The following is a 24,599-nucleotide window of genomic DNA, read 5'->3' on the forward strand; positions in this document are numbered from 1 at the left end:
TAGGCCTTGGCTCTTTTGGTTTCTCAAACACTCCACTCGATTTGACATATATCTTCTTTAATTTGCCTAGAGCCTAAATGCCCAGAAGGCGATGGCTCATGGGCCAATCTGGTAGGATTGATCTTTTCAAGATTTTTCCTACTTGAGTATACCCTCCTGGTATCCCTGGTGTCGTCTGTTGGAGATCCACAGACATGTGACATCGTCCTTGTTGACACTCCGTGGTGGGTGGGGAGCTAGGAGGATGAATTATATCCATTATGATCATGGCACCCCCACTTAAAAAACGATCGCATGAGTCTGATGATTCACTCTCTTCGGACGATGAGGCTCCAACAGTTTTAATCAACCCTGACAATTGGTCTCGTTTCCTTATCATGTCTTCAGTGGATAATGGCCCTCTGAAACTTAATCCCTTTGCCATTGCGAAGGGCATTGAAGGTTTAGCAGGCGAAGTACAAGGAGTTACAAAACTACGTTCCGGTTCTTTACTTATCGAATGCAAAAAACAGATACAATCCAAAATTCTGCTCTCGACCAAGTCACTTGCAAATGTCCCTGTGACGGTCTCTCCACACAGGACATTAAACACCAGTAAAGGCATTGTCCGTGATGCTGGACATTGCCTTTCGGACATGACAGAAACTGACATAGTGACAGAGTTACATGCCCAAGGGGTGACAGATGTTAAACGTTTCACTGTCAGAAAGAATAATGAAATCATTAAAACAAACACTTATCTGTTGACGTTTTGCGTTCCAAACCATCCCAAATCACTGAAGGCTGGTTACTTTCATCTCAGGGTTGAGACGTTCATTCCTAACCCCTTGAGGTGTTACAAATGCCAAAAGTATGGTCATGGCTCCAAGTCATGCCATAATCCACCAGCGTGTCATCGTTGTGCCGGAAATTGCGAAGATGGTAATCTGTGTAACAAAAGCACTGTTTGTGTCAATTGTTCTGGTAACCATCCATCATCTTCTAAGGACTGTCCAACTTGAAAGCTGCAGTCTAAAATTTCCAGAGTAAAACATGAACAGAAGATTACATTTGCTGAAGCAAAGAAGATTGTGCTTGCACAAGAACAGCCTGGTCAGACATATTCCACCGCGGTTTCCGCTTCTCTTCAGGGATACCAATCTAAACATTTTTCATGTAACTCTGTCAGTTGTCAAACTGACTACACTTGGACAAGGACATCAGCGCCTACTTTATTACCTGCCGAAGTCCAGGTGAGGCCTCAAAAACAGAATTCAAGTTCACAAACGATGTCTTCTTTACAAACGGACACGGTATCTTGTAATATGGACCCAACTACATCACAGAGACAATCATCAAAGTCAGATCAACGAGCCAAATCAGACAAAAATGTCAAACAAACTGCACAAAACAAACACAACCCGTCCACTGAAACTGTCAAAAAGTGTCACAGTGGCAGAGCTCCGAAGGGAGCGGATAATCCTGTTAAACTCTTTAACAAGTTTGGATCCCTTGAGGACATGGACGTGTCCGACCATAGCCATGGTAGGACACATAGCTTGTCTCCCACAAGGAAGTTGAGGGGTAGATCACCCGTCCATCCTCCGAAGAAATGATATCCTCGCCTATCATACAATGGAACTGTAGAGCTAGAGGTCTTAAAACCAATTTGACTGATTTACAATTATTAGTCCAAGATTTTAAACCGTCAGCGTTGTGCTTACAGGAAACCCATCTGAAACAGACAGATAATTTTGATCTCCGTCAATTTAATACATACCACTGTTTTTCTCCTCGAGGGGATAAGGCTTCTGGTGGAGCATCTATCCTGGTGAGAAACAATGTTATTCATAGCACAGTACCCCTTAAAACAAATCTCCAAGTCATTGCAGTACGACTTACATTACAGGTTGCTTTTACTCTATGCTCTTTGTACATACCGCCAACATCACCTTGTCAACAGTCTGATCTTCAAGCTCTTTATGATCAATTACCTAAACCTTGTTTAATCATGGGGGATTTAAATGGCCACAACCCACTCTGGGGTAGTACTAATACTAACACCAAAGGTAAATTGCTGGAGGATTTCATCTCGAATAACGATTTATGCATTTATAATGATGGTTCACATACATATTTACATCCTGGCACAGGAACATATCCAGCTCTTGACTTGTCTATTACTGACTCTAACCTACTGAATGAATTTGAATGGTCTGTCCACGACGACCTCTGTGGAAGTGACCACTTCCCAACAATCTTAAATCCTGTAAATCCATCTGATGTTCCTCCTTCGTCAAGATGGAATTTTAAAAAGGCTAACTGGTCTTTATATAAAGCTATTTGTACTGCTAAACTCAAACCTGAACTTTTTCATGATATTCCTGATGCCATAAAATGCTTTTCAGATGAACTAAAGAGCATAGCTGACGAATGTATTCCTAAGTCCTCTGCAGTTCCTCACATCCGAAAACCATGGTTCAACAATGATTGCAAACAAGCTAGGAAAGCACGGAAGAAAGCTGAACATTATTTCCGTCGCCATCCTATGGTCCACAATTTAGACAAGTTTAAAATTTTATATGCTAAAGCAAGACGTACTTTCAAGCAAAGCAAGCGCCAGTCTTGGCGAAATTATGTATCCAAACTTAATTCACGTACTCCGATATCAAAGGTGTGGAATATGATCCAGAAATGTAAGGGGAAGGGATCCAAATGTAGCATCCACCATCTTAAAGACGGAAACCAGTTATTGACTAATAAATCTGATATTGCAAATAAACTTGGTGAGACGTTGGCCAAACATTCTTCTTCTTCTAATTATGTACCTGAATTCCAACAATACCAAAACCAGCAAGAAAAGAAGGCTATAAATTTCAGTTCAGATAATGGGGAAGATTACAACGAAACTTTTTCCATACATGAGCTTCATACTGCACTTGACCAGGCTCATGATACTGCTACAGGAGCTGATAACATACATTATCAACTTCTGAAGCACTTACCAGAATCCTGTTTAGAGACCCTTTTAAATATTTTTGATAATATTTGGACTTCTGGGAAGTTTCCGTCCTCATGGCGTGATGCTATAATTGTTCCAATTCCTAAACCTGGACGTGATCATACGGATCCTTCCAATTATAGGCCCATTTCACTAACTAGCTGTGTTTGCAAAACCATGGAACGCATGATAAATAATCGACTTGTCTGGTACTTGGAAACAAATAACCTTATAACAGATATACAATGTGGTTTCCGTAAAAACAGAAGTACTGTCGATCACCTCGTGCGTTTGGAATCATTTGTTAAAAACGCACTAATTAATAAACAACACGCTGTGTCTATCTTTTTTGATCTTGAGAAGGCATATGACACTACGTGGAAATATGGCATTTTAAGAGATTTACATGACTTCGGTTTACGAGGTCGTTTACCTCAATTCATTTCCAACTTTTTAAATGACAGACAGTTTCAAGTCCGAGTGGGTTCTACCCTCCCTGTCTGATCATTATAATCAGGATCAGGGTGTTCCACAAGGCAGTATTTTATCCGTCACTTTATTTAGCATTAAAATCAACAGTTTATCTAAGGTTTTAAATGATTCAATTGATGGATCACTCTTTGTGGATGATTTTAATATTTCTTGTCGTGGTAAAAATATGCATACAATTGAACGACAACTGCAGTTATGTTTAAATAGAATAAATAAGTGGTGTCTTGAAAACGGATTTAAATTTTCTAAATCCAAAACTAATTGTATACACTTCTGTAGGAAATATATACCTCATAAGGACCCAGAGCTAACCTTAAATGGCTCTCCCATTAAGGTGGTAAAGGAGGCGAAGTTCTTGGGCTTAATTTTTAATTCCCATTTAACATTTCTGCCACATATTAAATCTCTTAAAGCTAAATGCCTCAAGGCGCTCGATTTGTTAAAGGTTGTTTCCAATTCAATGTGGGGAGGGGATCAGACTACTCTCCTTCACTTATATAGATCACTCGTCCGCTCTAAACTTGACTATGGCTCAATTGTATATGGTGGAGCCTGCAAAAGTAACCTTAAACTTTTAGATTCAGTCCATCATCAAGGTCTAAGACTTTGTCTTGGCTCCTTTCGCACGTCACCCATTGAGAGCCTCTACGTCGAGGCTGATGAACCATCCCTTGATCAACGCCGTATAAAATTAGCCTTACAGTACGTGACAAAATTACATTCCAATCAGTCAAACCCTGCCTATAACTGCATCTTTAAACCCCTTTTTGAGGAACTGTACAACAGAAAAACTTCTCTTGTTCCGCCTTTAGGCCACAGAATTAAACCATTTATTTCTGCTGCCGGCATTGAGTTGGACAACATAACGCCTTCCCCCCCTTGGCAATTGGTTAGGCCACCTAACATTAACTGCACACAAAAAATCAGAAACTAATGACTTAAAATATAAACAAGAATATTATCAACTAAAAACTAAATATAGCACTTACAAATCCTTATTTACTGATGGGTCCAAGGACGGTGATGCAGTGGCTTGTGCCATTGTCATTGGATCCAGGACAATCACTTTTAGAATACCAGATGAAAGTTCTATTTTTACAGCAGAAGCAAACGCCATATTAACAGCTCTTAAATACATTGAAAGACACCCTAAACATAAACAATATATAATATATTCAGACTCTCTTTCTTGCCTTCAGGCTATTAAAAACGTATCTTGTAAACATCCACTTTTAATTGAAATTATTGAACTGTATAATAATCTTGCAACTGGCCAATACGACATCGTCCTTTGTTGGTTACCCAGCCATGTAGGCATTTCTGGGAATACAATGGCGGATCTTGCTGCCAAGGCAGCACTCAACAAATCTGTGACACCACTTCGTATTCCTTACTCTGATTACAAAGCTGTCATCAGATCGTATATCCGTGATCTTATGCAGAAGAAGTGGGACACCCTAGTAGGTATTAATAAGTTACATGCAATAAAACCCTCCATCGGTTACACCTACATGGATTGTCAGTCCAGATTTGAGGAGGTCATCATGCGGCGATGTCGCATTGGCCACACTAGATATACGCATGGATATTTATTGAAAAGTGAAGATCCTCCGTTTTGTATCCCTTGTGATGAACGAATCACAGTCAAGCATGTCCTGCTTGACTGTGTTGAATATTCCATCACAAGGGATAATTATTTTAAAACACAAACTATGAGGGATCTTTTTAACAATATTAGTTCTCATTTAATTATTGTTTTTTTAAAAGAAATAGATTTGTTAAATGAATTGTAAATAGCTAAATATTTTATTATTGAAAGTTTGAATTGGTACTTCAGATTGTTAGTGGCTGTACCCTCGAGGGGGGTTAAAGTACTGTAAAATTATTGTCCTCCTGAGAGGGTACATAAGTCCCCAATCATTCACAGTCAGTTTCAACTTTCCAATTTTTAATCGTAGCATATCTGTATTTATAATTATGGCTAGATGTATCTAAACTGCTAACGACTGAGGGGATGGTGTAAATCCAGCTGGGTCCATGCAGGTAGCGAAGGTACTGTAAGTCCCCATGGTCCCCAGTGTGGTGATCTACCTTCAGCTGTTGGCAATCTATAGCCCATTTTTATATTGTATTGTCCCCCAAAAAATAGTTATACCGTTTTAGTTCTACTTACTAGTTTTAAATACCTCTCTGTGATATCCTAGTTAGTTTTACTGTCCTTCGGTGACAGTTTTAAATGTGTGCCATTAATTACTATGTATTTTTATAATAAATCGTCCTCGTCACGATATGGCTGAAATACTGCCGATATGACGATAAATTTTAACTCACTCACTGTCATCGAAGGACAGTAAGAAATATCACTGACAACTGATCTATTGAAACGCACACAATGCGAACCTATGTCTTCGGCACTCCTTCACCCATGGGTGCTGGAGATTACAGACCACAACTGTTTCAAACACCGTTCATTGGAATACATTGTCTGTCTTTTCTCATCCATGAACTTATTTTCAATGACTGATACTTTTTACCACGTTTTGAACTTGTCATGACGTGAACATGGCTGATAGGTTGTTTATAATTAACACATGTTTCCTTTGTGTAATGAAAATGAGTAAATGCACTGTCAGGCACACCATTGTCTGATTGATAAATCACCTGACGGCAAAATCTATTATGTCTTTTACGCAAGATCGACACACGTTGAAATGCTGTTGGTGTGAGTTGTTATCAGTGTAACTGAAATACAACTGGAATTAATCAAACATGAGATTTGTTGAAACCTACTTAGGTTGAGTCTTTTGGGAACCACAAGGAGGTGAGTCACAGGCTGGGTAAACGGGGGAGTCACTTGGAAACGACAGGGTGAGTGACAGACTAAGTTACAGAAGGACTGACTTGGGAAGAAAAGAATGAGTCACATGCTGAGTTACAGATGGGGTGACTTGGGAAGAACTGGGTGAATCACATACTAGTTATATAGGTTGAAGAGGGGCTCACCTGCATGTACCAGTTGCTGTGACAATGTGTGACCTGTGTTCTTAGAGGAGGAATTGCAATTACTGGACCATACTAATCCTTCTCGCAATGGGGATTAAAGCGATAGCCTGTAGCAGGAATGCAAGTTGGTCGGCACATATATCACAAGTATGTCGGTGGGGATGGTGGAGGGGAGAGATGATGCATGGAAAAAGGAAACGCATGAATTTCTTCCCGTTCATAATTTATTGCATTTATTGAGGGAAACAGATTTTGGTGCGTTTCGGCGTTACATGGAAGTATACTGCCTATGCGTTTCTTTTTGAGTAGTTTACATTAACAACTCCACAAAATGGGTAACGGAATCACCATAAACAAGTGGTGAGATGGTACTAATTAGGAGTTTTTGTTTCTCAAGGTCAATTCTTTTTTAAGGTGCCTATTTGTCCTTCGTTTTGGTCTCAGGGAACCCCCAGCTGAAGCACTGTTCTGCCTTGATGAAGTTTATCGATTTAAGCATGTTTGGGTGGCTTGCAGCAAAGGTGGTGAGTTTTGAATACCACCCTTCCACATGACAGGTGGTTTGGGGGCCAACCGTGTTGAAGTGGTTCCACATCAGTCTCTCCTCCCTCGAGCCAAAACTCGATGACAAAATCGGCAAAACCTGAAACGGGGTGGGGGGAGGCGGAATTGGGAAGAACTTCAGCATGCCGCAACGAACTGCTTCACGCAAGGGTTGTTGTGGAAGGCTGTCTGAAGTCCATAACATTGAACATACTTCGAAACAGCTTGCCTGAAATGGAACTTACATCCTTTCAAAGCAGTGGAAGGTTGTCCGTGCAGCATTGTGAGCAGCTGCCTTCAGGTCCATGAATATTGTTGCTGGTTGATGTCGGATGTTGAGCAGTTGAGCTTTCTCTGTGATGACCTGGAACAATCCTGTCAGGGTGAAAGACGTACACCAGCGGAAACATTCTGCCATGGACTAACGTATATATCATATAAATCTGATGCAACTGATTTGGACACATGTTGATCGTAAGGTTGGTAGAGGCGGTAGCACCCTGGACCTGTAAAGTACCGTATTGACTTTGTAGAGAGTGAAGGTCCAGGGGTAGAATGGACCTTCAGCAACCAATGCTTGTCATAAAAGGCAACTATGCTTGTCGTAAGAGGCGACTAACGGGATCGGGTGGTCAGGCTCGCTGACTTTGTTGACACGTCATCGGTTCCCAATTCCGCAGATCAATGCTCATGTTGCTGGTCACTGGACTGATCACTGGCCCAGACTCGATTATTTACAGACCGTCACCATATAGCTGGAATATTGCTGAGTGCGGCGTAAAACCGAACTCACTCACTCATCACCTTCACAAGTACGAGGTTCTGAAAAAAATGCATTAATGAATATAATGAATATCAGTAATGATCGAAACAAAGTATTTAGGTAATAGAAATGTAAAGATGAATACACAAAATATAATAAGTGTAATATCTAATATCATGTTCAAAATACTATTTAGCACTTCTTGGTTAACAGTGGGCACTTGTCTATGTTCTACTTTTGCAAGTTCCTTCTGTCCATTCACTTTGACGTCGTCTGCAATATGATTGTGGATGTTCATGTGTGTTCTAAACAATGTCGTTGGTTGTGTTTATGGAAAACCTTTCTTGCAACATCTGATTGTATCAGTATTGAAGCTGGGTCAAGGAAAGGTAAAATCATGTTACCATTGTCATTGTCATTCTTCCTGGAAAAAAGGAACACCAACGATGGAATCACTTCTCACTACGTAAATCTGTTTTAATTCGTTTTTTTGCTGGCCTAGGGTCCATGCATGTAGCAAAAGAAATGTAAGACCCTCGCATGGTGATGTATATATCCCGTGTTTTATCTTGTCTTGTCCAAATAGTGCTATAAGTTTTACCGCTCCACACTAGTTTTAACCTTAACCATGATATTCTAGTTATCTTACTGTCCTTTGACGACAGATTTTTATAACATACACACATCCCATTTCAATTTCAAATCTGTTCTCGTCACGATGTAGCTGAAATACTGCCGGTGTGACGTTGAATATTAACTCACTCACTTGCTGACAATGTGGTTCTTTTATCACATTCTGCCGAATATTTGCAAAGTCTCATAAACAGTTTGGAACTACATTTTAAAATGGGTGGTTACATTTTCAGTGTGAAGAAATGAACATGCTTCTTTGCTAATTCAGCTTTTCGACGCTTTCGTCTCAAGCACTGAAGAGAATGAATTTGCCTTAACTGTTTTAGCGGACTGTGAGCTCCTTTTGCATTTACCTTTTACGAGCGCTTCTTTATGTTTCCAATTTAGAGATTTTAGCTTTGTTTAGAGATTTTAGCTTTGTTTATGGTCCGCTTAATAGCCCGAACTGGCGTACTGAAAAATCCCACATGAGCTAAAGAAAGGTGGGGTTGGCACTGCGATGTTTAAGATGTATAGAGATAATGTTGTCCCAGGTATTGTAAGTAATAAGTACTTGCACTGTTGCACTTGGGTGTACATTTAAATATTGATGGGAGTTGTGTAATTAATTTTAACATTATTGGCTCTTTACTTTCTAAGAGGAATGTTTCATAAAATCTGGGAAAAATAACCGATAAAAACACATGGCTTCCAAATAGGCATTTTGCTGGTTGAATGTAAACATAGGTAACCAAGTTTCAAGTTTATATGGAATGAGTGAGTTTAGTTTTACGCCACAATCAGCAATATTTCAGCTATATGGCGGCGGTCTATAAATAAATATCAACATTGTAATCAACAGCATGAGCATCGATCTGCTCAATTGGGGACCGATGACATGTGCCAACCGAGCCTGCCCAACCGATCCCTTTAGTCGCCTCTTACGACAAGCAGAGTTGCCTAGCTTATATGAGAGCATGTTGACTTTGCATGAGTGTTTTTCTTCACTTATTTCTCTTTTACAGCTTGCAATTTCAGCATGATGAACAAATGCCATAACCAACAGGCTAACTCAGGCGTCTCATTAAAATAGAAGATCTTTCATGCTGAACAATTTTAAGAAATTCACTTCAAAAGTTCTCATGTCGGATCAACAACTGCGATGAGACATAGTTTGTGTACCGGTCTGATTATCACAGTATCCTTGGTCTTGATGTCCACTGTCCTTACAAAACCATCACTCCCTGGCATTGCTCTGGTAATTCTACCTAAGGCCAATACCAGGGATTGGATGAATTTTCACCAATCTCACAACACCTTAAAATGAGACTTCCCTTTTGTTTACATCACTTCTGGTTCAGCTGAAACATTTGCTTATACTGACAGACTCAACGTTTCCACAACTGGTTGGCCAAGAATTGAACGCCAGCATCATATGGTAAAATCTGGTTCAATGTCAACGGTTCTAAGTCAACGGTTCCGGTTGTTTGACACAATGATAGGTCGGCTATTTATAATCGCCTCAATCGCCTTCACAAAACAAGGTGAAAATCGTCATCAAGTTCTTGATGACCACTCATTGACTTCAGTATCTTTCTGACGGTTCGAATTTGTCTTTCCCACACCCGTCCCATGTGTTGGAGGGTTGAACACCCAAGTGATGTTTCTTTGCAGTGTATACTCATGTACTTGGTCTCTACTCCATATCTTCTCTGAGCTTTCTTGAGCTTCTTTAGTTTGATCCACTATCTGAACGAATGAGCTTAGGTGTCCCAGATTCAAACCTGTGTAAGGTGTTCATGAACGAATTAGTGTTCATACTGTCAAGCTTTTCAATGTGCATTGCTCGTGTACTTGAACACGGAAACAAACAACCATACCTCTTCACTCTGTCCGCTACGAATGTGTGATAGCGCTGGGAGTTCTTTACATAGTGAAGAACTACCATGCTTTCAGTCGAAAAAGTAAAACAATCAATCCTCAATTTCAGCTCTTTGTGTACGTGTGGTCACACTTTGCACTCAGGACAGCTGCGCTTAGTTTCAAGCGTGGAATTGTAACTGAAGCTAGTCTTGATTTTCCAATCACAAGAGAAACATGTATTCTTCCTTCTGAATTTACTAAACTTAACTATGATACTGAGAAGTGATGTAACTCACATGATTCAATTTCTTCAAAGTCATCCAGAATCACACACCGAAAGTTTCAACCTGAGATAGGTTTGCCAGACACTAAGACCATCTTTCAGAGTTGATCATTTCCACTGGAGAATCCCAATCTTTATCCATTCAACACTCATCTTGAAATATTTTTCGTGGCCTGAAGAATGTATGGACACAAGAAATCCAACGGCTCATAATGTGAATCACATTGAGACGTCCTCGCTTTGTTCCATAGTCACGTGCATGGTGATCTACTTTCCGTCAGTATAGCTTTACACCGCGTCAGTATAGCTTACTTGTAAGTTTACTGTGCACAGTGTCAGTATAGCTTACTTGTAAGTTTACTGTGCACAGTGTCAGTATAGCTTACTTGTAAGTTTACTGTGCACAGTGTCAGTATAGCTTACTTGTAAGTTTACTGTGCACAGTGTCAGTATAGCTTACTTGTAAGTTTACTGTACACAGTGTCAGTATAGCTTACTTATGAGTTTACTGTACACCGCGTCAGTGTAGCTTACTTATGAGTTTACTGTACACCGCGTCAGTGTAGCTTACTTATGAGTTTACTGTACACCGCGTCAGTGTAGCTTACTTATGAGTTTACTGTACACCACGTCAGTATAGCTTACTTATAACTTTACTGTATACGGCGTTAGTATAGCTTACTTATAACTTTACTGTACACCACGTCAGTATAGCTTACTTATAACTTTACTGTACACCACGCCAGTACTGCTTACCTATAACTTTACTGTACACCACGTCAGTATAGCTTACTTATGAGTTTACTGTACACCGCGTCAGTATAGCTTACTTATGAGTTAACTGTACACCGCGTCAGTATAGCTTACTTATGAGTTTACTGTACACCACGTCAGTAAAGCTTACTTATAACTTTACTGTACACCGCGTCAGTATAGTTTACTTATAACTTTACTGTACACCGCGTTAGTATAGCTTACTTGTAATTTTACTATACACCACGTCAGTATAGCTTACTTATAACTTTACTGTACACCACGTCAGTATAGTTTACTTATAACTTTACTGTACACCGCGTTAGTATAGCTTACTTGTAACTTTACTGTACACCACGTCAGTATAGCTTACTTATGAGTTTACTGTACACCGCTTCAGTATAGCTTACTTATAACTTTACTGTACACCACGTCAGTATAGCTTACTTATGGGTTTACTGTACACCACGTCAGTATAGCTTACTTATGAGTTTACTGTACACCACGTCAGTATAGCTTACTTATAACTATACACGTAAGTCCAAAAACATTTGATGTAAATTTAAGTCTACCAGGTTTTTAATCGTAGCGTTCGTGTTATTTTAAGTTTGACTAGCATTTCATACACTCTCCAACGGCTGAAGGGATGACGTAAATCTAATCTAGGGTCCATGCAGGTAGCCAAAGTACTGTAAGTCCCCATGGTCCCTAGTATGGTGATCTACTGCCCAGTCGTTGGAGATCTATAGTCTGTTTTTATATTGTTTTGTCCAGATAGTGATATTAGTTTTAACTTTCCACACTAGTTTTAAATTGTAACTGTGATATTCTAGTTGTTTTACTGTCCTTTGACGACAGGTTCATTTATGAAATACATATATTCCGTTTCAGTATTAAATGTTCTCGTCACGATATGGCTGAAACATTGCTGAATTATTAACTCACTCACTCACTTAAAACTAGACTGCACACCGCGTTAGGATAGCTTACTTGTAACTATAATGTACACCGCGTCAGTGTAGCTTACTTATGAGTTTACTGTACACCATGTCAGTATAGCTTACTGATGAGATTACTTTACACCCCGTCATTTTAGCTTACTTGTAAGTTTACTTTACACCTTAGTTACAATGTAGAAGGTCATTTAATGAAATTACATAAGAATAACTGAAGCGAGCGTAAAATCAATTTAATTACAGTAACTAGCTATATAGAAGTACACAATTTAACACCACGTCATTCGTCGGCCCAGTGGCCGTGCTGTAGAGCGTCTACCTACGGATGTGACTTTTGTGGTTCCAATGCCGCTTGGGAAAATCTTAATATTGTGAGCTAATCTTGAGCGATATTTTTCAGTTGATTTCAAACACTCATGTATCATTTGAATACTGATGTACATATAAAGTAGTAAACCTGGGAAGAGATTTGTCTAGCGAAAACCTGTCCCTCCAAAACAAAAACTTCAAATGCGGTTATTCCGGGAAACAAGAGATGACCTAAGATACTAAGTCAAAAAAGAAACTTCACATTCTGTCTTTAGGGCACAATGAAAGAACAAGAGAAGGTAAGATGGTTAAATTGTTATTATTTTATTGTTGAGATCTGTGTGATGTACTCATTACACTGACAGTGCCACAATCAGTTCCATTAGGCTACACCGCCGTTCCAAAACATGGGTATACAGACAGTTAAGTCACAAAAATACAAATTCGCAATTTCTCAGTTCAATATTGTGTATGGCCATCCCGCGCATTCACCACTGCCAAACACCGTCTCCTCGTCGACTGCCTGATGCTTGTGTACACGTGATTGGGGATTCTGCGCCATTGCTCTTGCAAGTCAGCGCCACGCAAGTCTGCCACGTAGGTGACGTAGGACGATTTGACGGTCCTTCTGCTCGTGATGTCACACGAGGACGACCCGATCTTGAGCGATCAGAAGTGGTGCCAGTTTGTTGTAGACGACCTCGCAAGTCTTCCGCTCGCGACATGAAAACGGCACGTTCACGTTGCAGATTTGACAATCGTGGCATTTAAAGTACCGTTAGAACTGTGGTTTAAAAGTGTGCGTTTTTTTTAATTTTTGAGGCCAATACAAACGCGTGCAAATGAAGACAACTTCACTTGATCGACTGCACGTGCAAAACCTGATTTGGAACTAACGTTATTTGCACGACAAATGGATTAGAGTGAGTCCCCAATGGTGGGGAGGTACAAGGTAGATTATCATTTAAGAAAACTACATAACAATAACAGAAGCGAGCGTAAAATCAATTTAATGACAGTAACTAAAAGTAGACAATTTTAACCCTGCTACCTTCCTCGGTCCGGTGGCCATGAGGTAGAGCGTCTGCCTACGAATCTGAGATGTGCGGTTCTCATCTCCCTTGGTAAAATGTTTGGATTCTGGGTTTAATCTTGAACAATATTTTCCAATTGATTTCAAACACTCATGTATCATTTGAATGATGATGTTCATATAAAGTTAGGAAAAGTAAAACCTGGGAAGCGGAAAGTAACAACTGGGAAAAGGTCTTTCTGGCGAAAAGTAAAACCCGTCCCTCCAAAACAAAAACGTCAAAAAAATGCGGTTATTCCAGGAAAACAAGAGATGATCTAGTACATAGTGAGAAACACACTTATATTCCGTGTTCATAGTTCTCACGTATAACGACAATTCATCAATCCACTGACATTTTGGGGTATCTGACGTGGTTTTCCAATGATGTGCTCCCAATGTGGGAAAGGCCGAACATGTCATCGCAATATCCATTTCAGTTTTGCTGTTGAAAGCTGTGCTCAGCGGTATTCTTGCGATAGAACGGATGTCGGTGTATTAATGGATCCTTGGCAAGAGAAACCTTTGATCTTATAAGCATCGATCTATGATCTATCTATTTAGGATACGATGACAGTATTACCCAATTGTTTTGTTGTTTTGAGCCTCACTTGGCAATATTTGCCTGTAAATATTCGGGTCTAGACCAGGCAATACAGTGATCAAAAGCATGTACTTCATAAAAAAACTTAATGTATACAAACTACTACCATACAAATTATACTCATATAACACATTATTGTACAAGTGATCCTTTAATTTACTTCCAGGGCGTCACTCGCATTGCAATACATACCCTGTGATGTGGCATATTTGGAAAGTTGGAAAAGTTGGAAAGATGGTATATATGGATGACAACTTCTTTAACTCAAAAACACATTTCGACACAGGTTCTCGTATCTTGTATCTTGTATCAGTTTCAAGTGTGAATGATACAAGGAGAGAACACGACATATATATACAACAGAAGACAGAACTAACAATTGGTCATAACGAATGAAGGAATAACAAAGGATTGCCTTCAAGTTAATAAACATAGAAGCCAGTGATACACGGAGCGTAGGATGCATTCAAGATTACCAATGTGGTGACATATAAAAGACTCGGGCCAGAATACGTGACATTGTTCTTTACAGACTGGTCAGCATTATCGTATAGACATACAAATATGTTTGGTCTTGCCTGACAAGCCAGCAGCCATGATCGATTTCTCAAATACTGTGTCCGACTATTTCATCCCACTTGTGAAAACTTTCCAACAACTTGCTTGCAGTTGGGACAAGAGTGCCTTGCGTCCTTCAAGTCGGTAATACAGAATGGAATTAGGCAGCAAAGGAAGAAGCAACTGAAACCAAAGAATACATGTAATGATGAGAATGTTTAATACCATTTGTATTCGACCCGTGAAGGTCCGGGGTAGAATAGGCCTTCAGTAACCCATGCTTGCCATAAAAGACGACTGTGCTTGTCATAAAAGGCGACTAACGGGATCGGGTGGTCAGGCTTGCTGACTTGGTTGACACATGTCATCGGTTCCCAATTGCACAGATCAATGCTTATGCTGTTGACCACTGGATTATCTGGTCCAGACTCGAGTATTTACAGACCGCCGCCATGTAGCTGGAATGTTGCTGAGTGCGGCGTAAAACTAAACTCACCCACTCACCCATTTGAATTCAAACCAAATAATGAGTATTGATGTTGTCAACTAACGCAGCTCTCTGAAAGATTCACGGGTGGTAGGACAGTCCGATTTTTTAAACGCTCGCCACGACTCAGATTTAGGTTTGATTTCCCACATTGGTTGAATGTATGAATTCCATTCCAGGTGCCCCCATTGTGATGTTGTTGAAAGGTTGCTTTAAGTGGCGTAAAACTAAACTCACTCACTCTGAAATATACCAGCTACATGACTGTATCGATAGGATCGATTCTGGACCAGACTTTCCACGCATATGGGATGAGACATTCTCTTCCCACGGAGGTTACTACTGTCATGTCTTCCTACGTAACCTCTGTTCTAAGACGGCCATATTTCCCGGTCAACGAGAAATCCCATTGCGGCAAATAATCGCAACAGGAATTATCTCCCTTGTTACTATCCACTCAGACCTCGCGTTAACTAGACTTAGCTCCACTATGGCGGCCCCATGGAGTTGGTTCATCAACGTGCGAAGGAAAGATTCGGTATTTCATGTTTAACTGAAAATCAGAAACTGGCAATAGAGAGTGCAGGGATCAATTGCCATGATGTGTTTGTAGAAACAAAAACTGGTAGTGTCAAGTTTTCCGATGCATTCTAAAATTACCGAGATCTTGCGAATGATCACTCTTGAAACAACGTCCCTGATTGCACAACTAAATCTGAATACCTCCAATTGCGAGTCTTGAACACTCGCACCATGAAAGGGCCGTATTAGAACAGAGGTTACGTAGGAAGATATGACAGGAGTAACCTGTGTGGAAAGAGAATGGGGATGAGAAGACAAGACCAGTTTGCCTGACTACCAGATTCTGTTTGGTTTAGGCATGGGTCGCTGAAAATCAGTTCTAACCTGGATACATATGGACCAATGAATCAGTGAGAAAGATGAAAAACACACAATGTTTTGAACATGGGGTTAATTTACACGTAGATTATACTAGTTGCATGGGAAACCGTATCTTCACTGATGCTGCAAATTAGCTGTTTCACTTAGAGTTGGCTGGTGTGATTGAAACTTCTCATGGATCAGTCAGAATAGAGTATTTTTATTTTTTCAGGCATGGTGGGATTTATGCTGTAAGCATAAGGGTAAGCTATATGTGGCAATGGTGCTTCAGAGCATGCCCACTTGATGTGGCTAACGAGTCCGAAATGATGCAGGTGTTCGGCGTTTCCATGCCGCGGGCATGATACTGGTGCCACCAGCACTAATACACTTACGTTCGTGTTTGGATGGATGGTGTGCTTATCGGCGCACTCAGCAATATTCAATCGAGACTGGTGACAGACTTCCCGAGCACCTATCTATCTATGCAGTAAGAATGTGGTGACGTGCATCAACCATGTGAATCTGACCACGCGATCTCGTCAGTTTCATAATCACGGATTGACCAGTTCTTACGTGGATTTTCGCAGGGAGACGGGGTCGGGGCGGCACATAGATCGACAATAGGGAACTGTCAATGAGGAATGTGTACGCTTTTATTCTGTTATCAGCGAGGAACTGTCAATGAAGAACTGGCGATGGGGAATATGTATGCTTGCATCTTGTTATCAGCATGGAACTGTCAATGAGGAATATGTGTATAATTGTATCTTGTTATCAGCGTGGAGCTGTCAATGAGGAATATGTATATAATTGTATCATCTTATCAGCGTGGAACTGTCAATGAGGAATATGTATATAATTGTATCATCTTATCTCACCCAAATAAACACATGAAGAAACACACAATCCACTGCAATGTGCTGGTCTCATCGTCGACGGTGGTGGTGACCGTGGCGTTGCAGTGCTGGCAGATGATGAGGGCGGGGGTTCTCCTGTACCGGACGGTGTTGCCTAGCACAGCACCCCCAGGCTGATTGATGATCACAGCTGTAGGAGGGACAGTAACCATATGCCATGAGGAATTCACTCTCAAAATCAACACCCACCCACTTCTCACTAGATAAATAGCCGGGATCCCGTTTCAACAAGCTCTCGTAGTGCAGTATACGGGGTAGGTGTGAGTGAGTGAGTTTAGTTTTACGCCGCACTCAGCAATATTCCAGCTATATGGCGGCGGTCTGTACATAATCGAGTCTAGGCCAGACAATCCAGTGACCAACAACATGAGCATCGATCTGCGCAACTGGGAACCGATGACATGTGTCAACCAAGTCAGCGAGCATGACCACCCGATCCTGTCAGTCGCCTCTTACGCACAAGCACAGTCGCCTTTTATAGCAAGCATTGGTTACTGAAGGCCTATTCTACCCCGGGGCCTTTACGGGTCTGGTTGTAAGTTAACTGTTTCGAGAAGAAGGTACCCCAGAAATTTGCACTGCATCAGGATCCGTAATTTATCTTGCAGTTTTCATAGGCAGGCTTCAGTGCAGATTGAATACTGAATACTGTTTGGATGACTGTGTGTAAGATTTATGTAGAGTGTTTTTGAATGTAGATCCACTCAGCAATAATTACTACTCTACACATCTTTTAAAAAATTGTGTTGTCTTTTTAACATGGTTTTAATGTGACCTTAAAACTTTAAAAATTTGAAGCGATCGACATGTGTGCGGTTGGTCTCTGTAGCTCTCTGTACTTGGAAAATGAACCTGGCTGAGATTGTCATATTGGGTCTATATTCATACTGCTCCTCAGTGTATGCACACATACACATGATGTACAGTAGTATGTAAAAGATACTGATGGTTTTGATGTTTCTGTAAAAATCATAACGTTGCTATAGAAGTCAATGGGGAAAATATTTAGTTTATTATTTATGTATATTAATGAAAGACGTAGTCAAAGACAGTATATCTGTTGTTTCTGTAAAAGGCAAACCGTTGCTATAAAAGTTAATGGCAAAAGTATTTAGTTTTGTATAACTTGATGAAAAACGTATTCAAAGACAGTAAATATATGTTTGCAGTACGTTCCACTGTTCTGTTTGTGCGATTTCGGAAACGGTTACGCATTTAGCATTTGCGAGTTATCTCCCTTACATCAGTGATATGCCATATTTGAAGCTTTTGACTGTGTGGAAAACTGAAAAAAGTTTTTTTCTGTAACCTGTTAGAGATAGGAATGTATCGTGTATGTATAGTGAATGTTTGCTCATTTTTAAAGTGCAGTCGTTACGGACTGTACGGCACAAACTGGGGTCATGTTTAATGAACCTGCGTCAACTACATAGGGAACACATTACTCAATAAACAAATGACATCAACTTGTACTAATATGGGAAGCTTCTAACAGTCGATAACTCACTTGTGTTTGCAGCTTGTCCGACAGGGTACCCTCCTGTAGCGGGTGCTGGATGGCTGCTATAAGCATATCCTTGCGCCGGCCCCGGGGGGTTGGTTTTTGATTGTGGGTCCATGGGAAGAAAACCTTGTGCGCCGATACCTTGTGAAGCTGCCTGGCCTGAGGCAGGTTGTGGGTAGGGTGGTTGGGGGTACTGAGGTTGTCCCGCGGGTGGTTGTGTGTAAGATGGCGGTCCTGTGGGTGGTTGCAGGTAGGCAGATGGTTGCCCTGGGGGTGGCTGAGAGTAGGCAGGCGGTGGCTGAGAGTAGGCAGGTGGTTGTCCTAGAGGCGGAGGTGGCTGTGAAAAGGGCGGCTGTCCCGTTGGAGGTGGTTGAGGGTAAGCAGGTTGATTTGGGTATGATGCCTGCCCCTGGGCTGGATCCTGGGGAGGGGGTGCAGTTGCCAGAGACACATTCCCTTGGGGTGCGTCATCAGGGACGTGGTACTTCTCCTCGCTCATTCTGTAAAGCTGGATAATGGAAATACTATACTCATGTTATAATGTATCTGAGTGAATATAAATACCGTACCCATGTCTACATGAGTGGTTAATCATAAATTACCGAGAAAACAAGAGATGATTTACAAAAACTTTTGGTGGGTGGGTATATGTTTACTCCGTTTATTTCCTGCAACTAACAGTTTTGTGTTTAGAACAAGTTTGGGTTTTTTTTGTTCAGAATATTCAACTCATTCAATGAGCCACTCAACCACACTAACCCCCAAGAACTGTATTTATTTATTTATTCATTCATTCACTCATTCATTCATTCATTCATTCACTCATTCATTCATTCATTCATTTATTTATTTATTTATTTATTTATTTATTTATTTATTTATTTATTTATTTATTTATTATCAATATAATTACATCAAACATTACAGAAACAGATGACAACAGGTCAGTGTATTTCATCTCTATCTGATAAACCTTTTACACTACCTGTTCATAGATATAAATATTGGATCATGTTTATTTCACAGATCGTTTGATAAAAAGAATTTGTATTATGCTAAGCTATTACAAATATGTCAGCCATGCATGTCCAACTGGTGGATATCTTTTATCATAAATACGTCATATACCATAGGAAGCTTGAAGTATCAGTAAATAGCTTGAATAATTTGAAAATATTCTCTATGGCATTTAGGTGTGAGTGCCGATCCGTCGATCCTGTACAAAACGTCACCCTCAGACAAGTGATGTAGTTTATCATCCAGCTGGAATTCATCATTTTTACGAGTGAAATAATAATGATTTCCAATGCTGAAATATGATGAATACATAAATTTTAACCCTACCGTCGGCCGGGTGAGTTTGACAATCTGGCAGTCAGCGTTGAACATAACCCGTCCTGTGCGGTTGGGCAAGCAATTATATCAAACACTGATAATACACAACAGTGCAACAATGCTGTCCTGAAGTGCACGTGTACCTAATGACTCCTGTCACTGAGCACTCTCTCAAAGCCGACAACATAATTGCTGTGGTACACACACACACACACACACACACACACACACACACACACACACACACACACACACACACACACACACACACACACACACACACACACACACTAGATACTAGATGCGCGAGGACATGAAACTGACTGATACAATTCAGATCAATAAAGACGTTACTTTCCATTCGATCTCCTCCATCATGCAGTGAACATGTTGATGAGAGATTGAGATGACATTTGAAAATATCGCGTAGGAGGCAGAATTACTAATAAAGTCAATCTCCTGCACATATATTTATCAATACAGTGTTTGTTTCATTACCAGTACAACGCTTGTATTTTGTATACACATATTCCACACTCTACACATTCTGCATATTCCATTTTGGGACGGCTGCATATTCAGTCGGCCTCTGACAGCCCTCGCATCATAATATGTCTTCCGGATGTTCATTAAAGGTAGCTGGATGCTAAGTAAATATTCCGCCATATAGGGCAGTGACTACCTTTACCTGAGGGCAGTGTAACACAGGTGTAACCAATCAATACCATCCTCTTACCTGGTGTTTCCAGACTCAGTTCACTCCAAGGAGACAAAACACAGGTAGCCAAGCCATTAGACCGTGAACGTAGGTCACGCGTTGACATACGCAAGCGTGCCGTGTGCAAACCTGCTCGGGAGGACAAAAACATATTTGTGAGTGTCGCCGGCTGAGTTGTTGGTGGTATTACAGGTTGGTTGAAGCATGGGTATAATATGAACAGCCAACACGAATGAATGAATGAATGAATGACCGATCGAAGGAACGAACGAGCAAAAGGACGGACGAACGAACGAATGAATGACTCCTCATAGCGTACTAGTGTACGAAAAATTAAATTTTACACCACATGCTTTAAGAGAAGTATTCTGCAAAAGTCACCCCATTTATAGCACACCTACGTTGGATCGCCTTCTATTAGTTATACAGGAGCATGTGAAAGTACTTGAACAGAACATAACCTAGGAATAAAGCTCTGTGGTTTGTTTTAATCCGAAAAGAATAAGAAATCAACTCTATTACTCAAAAGACTCGCGTATGCTTCCGGCAATCCGTAAGTCGGTTTTTCAAGGCAAATGTCATAGAAAACACAATTACACACTTTTGCCAAAAATTAACACACAATTTGATTTCAACAATTTAGGTCGGGACCTAACCTAGATGACAGCATGGACGAATTACTCGTTAAAACTATTTGTTGTACATATTACTGTTCACTGCGTGAGTTGATATATTGATCATTCTCTACCTGAAAATGGCAAGCTAAATCAATGCAAATGGCCACATTAGCTGAACAACGGAATTACATATCAAATTATCTTGATTACCCAACCATGGAGTATGGAGAACACACGTCCCATGACGTAGAGAGATAGCTCCGTCAGCTTCACCGAAGTCTCTGTGTGACTGGCTTTGAGAGAGGACAGGCGTTACAGGCTGTTGACACAATGAAGAATGTTGAACCCGACATGACCCGTACTTGGCTCTTTCTCCACATGCTATTGATTCCTTTGGACACTTGGACAAAACACATCAAGTCAACGACTATCGTAACTCCCTTCTTTATGTAGACCTACGGTAGTCTTTGGCGTACGTTAGCTGTCGTTGTGCAAGTTAATCATTAGTGAACAAAAACATGCACTGATACGTAATGGAAAGAATTCCTGGATATGCGGCGGTATAGCACCATAATAACGAATTTCTCACATGTCGGTACAGGTAAAGTATTACTGAAAATGCCAAGATCCCGTTCCAGTAAGCAATCGTAATGGTCGAAATTCTTATACTTTAGCTTAGACTTACAACAGTCTGATGTAATCTGATGTATTTGCGATGTGTATTCGCTTTATTTCCTGTGTAATGCCTGACGGTTGATTAAAACAAATCCTGTAATGTATGCCTATAAATAAATAAGTAAGTAAGTAAATAAATAAAGAAAGAAAGAAAGAAAGAAGCATTACCAATTTTATGTCTTCTCTTTCGGAATATCATTAATGCAATTGCAGGTATGATGTACTCTTGCATGAATGTTAGTCGTTGCCAGCTCTATCAACAATGAACTATCTATGAACTGTGGCCTTATGTTCATTGACCATCCAGATCCAACATATGTTCCTATGACTGAATGCTTCGCCGCTTTAAAATGTTGTATTAGCATTCCAAGTTTGGATTTTCGTGCACATTTCCTTCCAAACATGTTAACGCTTGTGACAGGTGACACATGACGCACCACCGTTTCAGTTGCTGATGGGTGGTGGTTCATAGGCATATATACTCGGGTAGGTATTCTCAGAATTGTACACTGAACTCTGCTTAATAATCTGAGATTAATAATGGTGAAAATTGTTTTGTTTGAAAAGAATTCAATAATAAATATCCCCCTAAAACATGTTCGCAAATGCAAATCGACCCCCCGAAACTTGTAACTTAAAGCTTTTTAAGAGCAAACAGATGGTTTAACAACGCTCTGTCATGTAAAATATCTTAAAACAACATTTAGGACCAGCTTCTGAAAATTCGTTATGATTATATCGTACGTTCAATATTTCCTTTTGAATTTCGGATTAGAATTGGTTCCCAGTTATATATGTTTTAGTCGAGAGGAGCGGCTTAATAGATGTTATTAACATGAAGATACATTTGTCGAATTCTGATTGGTTAATAGCTAAATCGTATGAAAACATGGAGGCGTGTATGCCAATGTGTAGGAACCGTACACCCCGTCAAATCTGTCACGTGACATCCTACACGGATACACGGAAAGTTGGCTACCAAACGGCTGATTGCTTCGAAATTTTAGAGCTGACATATACAATTATGAGTATAAACAGCCATATTTTTTTATTTCATTGTATCAATAAATATATCCCCAAAAATAAAATGTTTCTTTATTTCACTCGTCGTTTAACAAAACCTCACATACGATCATGTTTATAATAAATTGTAAACCAAAAGGTACTGTGTTCTGTAATCTGATTGGTTGAAAAACATGATTACATGGTATTAGATTCCCGGAAACTGCAAGACTATTCACTGCGTATTGACCTCGCAAACAATTGTTTTGTTGTGTCATCAACAGTGGTGACGTCATTCAAATCATATTGTGGCGTGAAGTCAGAATGACGTCGCAAATGAGCATCTCCAGATGCTACCATGGGAACCAGTTGAAACGGCCAGCTGATGACACTTCACTGCTGTACCCATACTTGATGTAAACGAGTGCAGACACTAAAATCCTTTGGTTTACTTTTGTGTTTACAATGTCGATAAACATCAGGTGTTGGCCAATTGCCGGGTGTTATTGAGTATTTGAAGCACGGGAATGTTTCATTTGAAATCTCCGGCTGACGCCGTCGGTTCCAAATGCATTCCCGTGCTTCAAATACTCAATAACACCCGGAAATTGGCCTACACATGATGTTTATCTTCTAACTAAGCCATCCCGAGTTATTGCCTTTTATCAGGAAATATCATGGCGAAACGTTTTGCGTCTCATTCTGCCGAAGGTTGCATTTTGTTGCTTTAAGATAAGCTTATCTTGACAGATCTTAAGGGTACACTAATAAATTCGTCATATGGTGTTTTGAAAGGGTTTCATGTCTGTAAGACCCTTGTAAATTCCGTATAAATCACTTCGGCTTGTAAATACGGAATTTACAAGGGTCTTACAGTCTCGTACGCCCTTTCAAAATACCGGGTAAGTAGTAGTGTTATTCCGGGGAATTGTTAATGTCAACGTCATTCCGGGGAATTAAATAATGTCAACGTTGTTGTTCATAACATCAGCATTAATCAACAAGTAAGGAAAATATATTTCTGATTGCTGTGCCTCAACTACTTCTGACGACGTTCGGCGATGACACTAGCTGGACAAGCCGAAACCCGAGACACGGTGAAATCCATCATTGTTTGGAAGAGTGTATGATTTATGAGTGTCGAATTTGGAGAAGGATACAGTCTTTCTGGCCATCTAGACTTACAGATATATATACTGCACAGATACGACTTTGTCTAATGCTTTTCTAAAGTCATATGTTAGCGCGGTTGTTACCATGTTTATCTCTCTTGGGGTCCCATCAAATTTATAAATTTACCATTTCTCTTCCAATGAATTCCACATAACCATACGTACATTGAGATGTAGAATGATGCAGAACGCGTGTTACAGGTTATTTTGGAGCAACACTGGCCAATTAAATGGAAATAAACTGAGGACCTTAATTTAGACTCTTTGACAATTCTTTAAGTACGCCGGCTTATGTCCGTTTTTGGCTAAGCTTCGCTGAAGCCCTTCCCCTTGAAGATAAGGTAGGCCGGTACTCTGCCCCTAGACGCCACACCCACTCCATATATGGAGGCTATGTGCACCTTCGTGAGTCCAGGATGAGATTTCGTAGCTTAGTATGAATATTATCCCGATCTACAATATGATTTACTACAGACCGATTTTCCAGCATTTCTTT

The 24,599-nt window shown here is 40.3% G+C and overlaps 1 protein-coding gene across 2 annotated transcripts; it reads right to left on the minus strand.

The window, feature by feature from the left end:
* Positions 1-12,860: 12,860 nt before the first annotated feature.
* LOC137261913 (lipopolysaccharide-induced tumor necrosis factor-alpha factor homolog) lies at positions 12,861-20,753 on the minus strand. 2 transcript variants are annotated; one of them, XM_067799730.1, is made up of 4 exons: positions 20,656-20,753; positions 18,588-19,092; positions 17,042-17,210; positions 12,861-14,974 (listed from the first exon to the last, which is right to left on the minus strand). In XM_067799730.1, the coding sequence occupies exons 2-4, from the start codon at positions 19,081-19,083 to the stop codon at positions 14,863-14,865; spliced, it is 777 nt and encodes a 258-aa protein (XP_067655831.1). In that variant the 5' UTR covers positions 19,084-19,092; positions 20,656-20,753; the 3' UTR covers positions 12,861-14,862. The 2 variants fall into 2 exon arrangements, with proteins under 2 accessions (XP_067655831.1, XP_067655832.1); XM_067799731.1 differs by having other exon boundaries at positions 12,866-14,974; positions 18,588-19,108; positions 20,656-20,730.
* Positions 20,754-24,599: the final 3,846 nt, after the last annotated feature.

The sequence above is a fragment of the Haliotis asinina genome, chromosome 14 (genome assembly GCF_037392515.1).
Source record: "Haliotis asinina isolate JCU_RB_2024 chromosome 14, JCU_Hal_asi_v2, whole genome shotgun sequence".
Classification (NCBI taxonomy): domain Eukaryota; kingdom Metazoa; phylum Mollusca; class Gastropoda; order Lepetellida; family Haliotidae; genus Haliotis; species Haliotis asinina.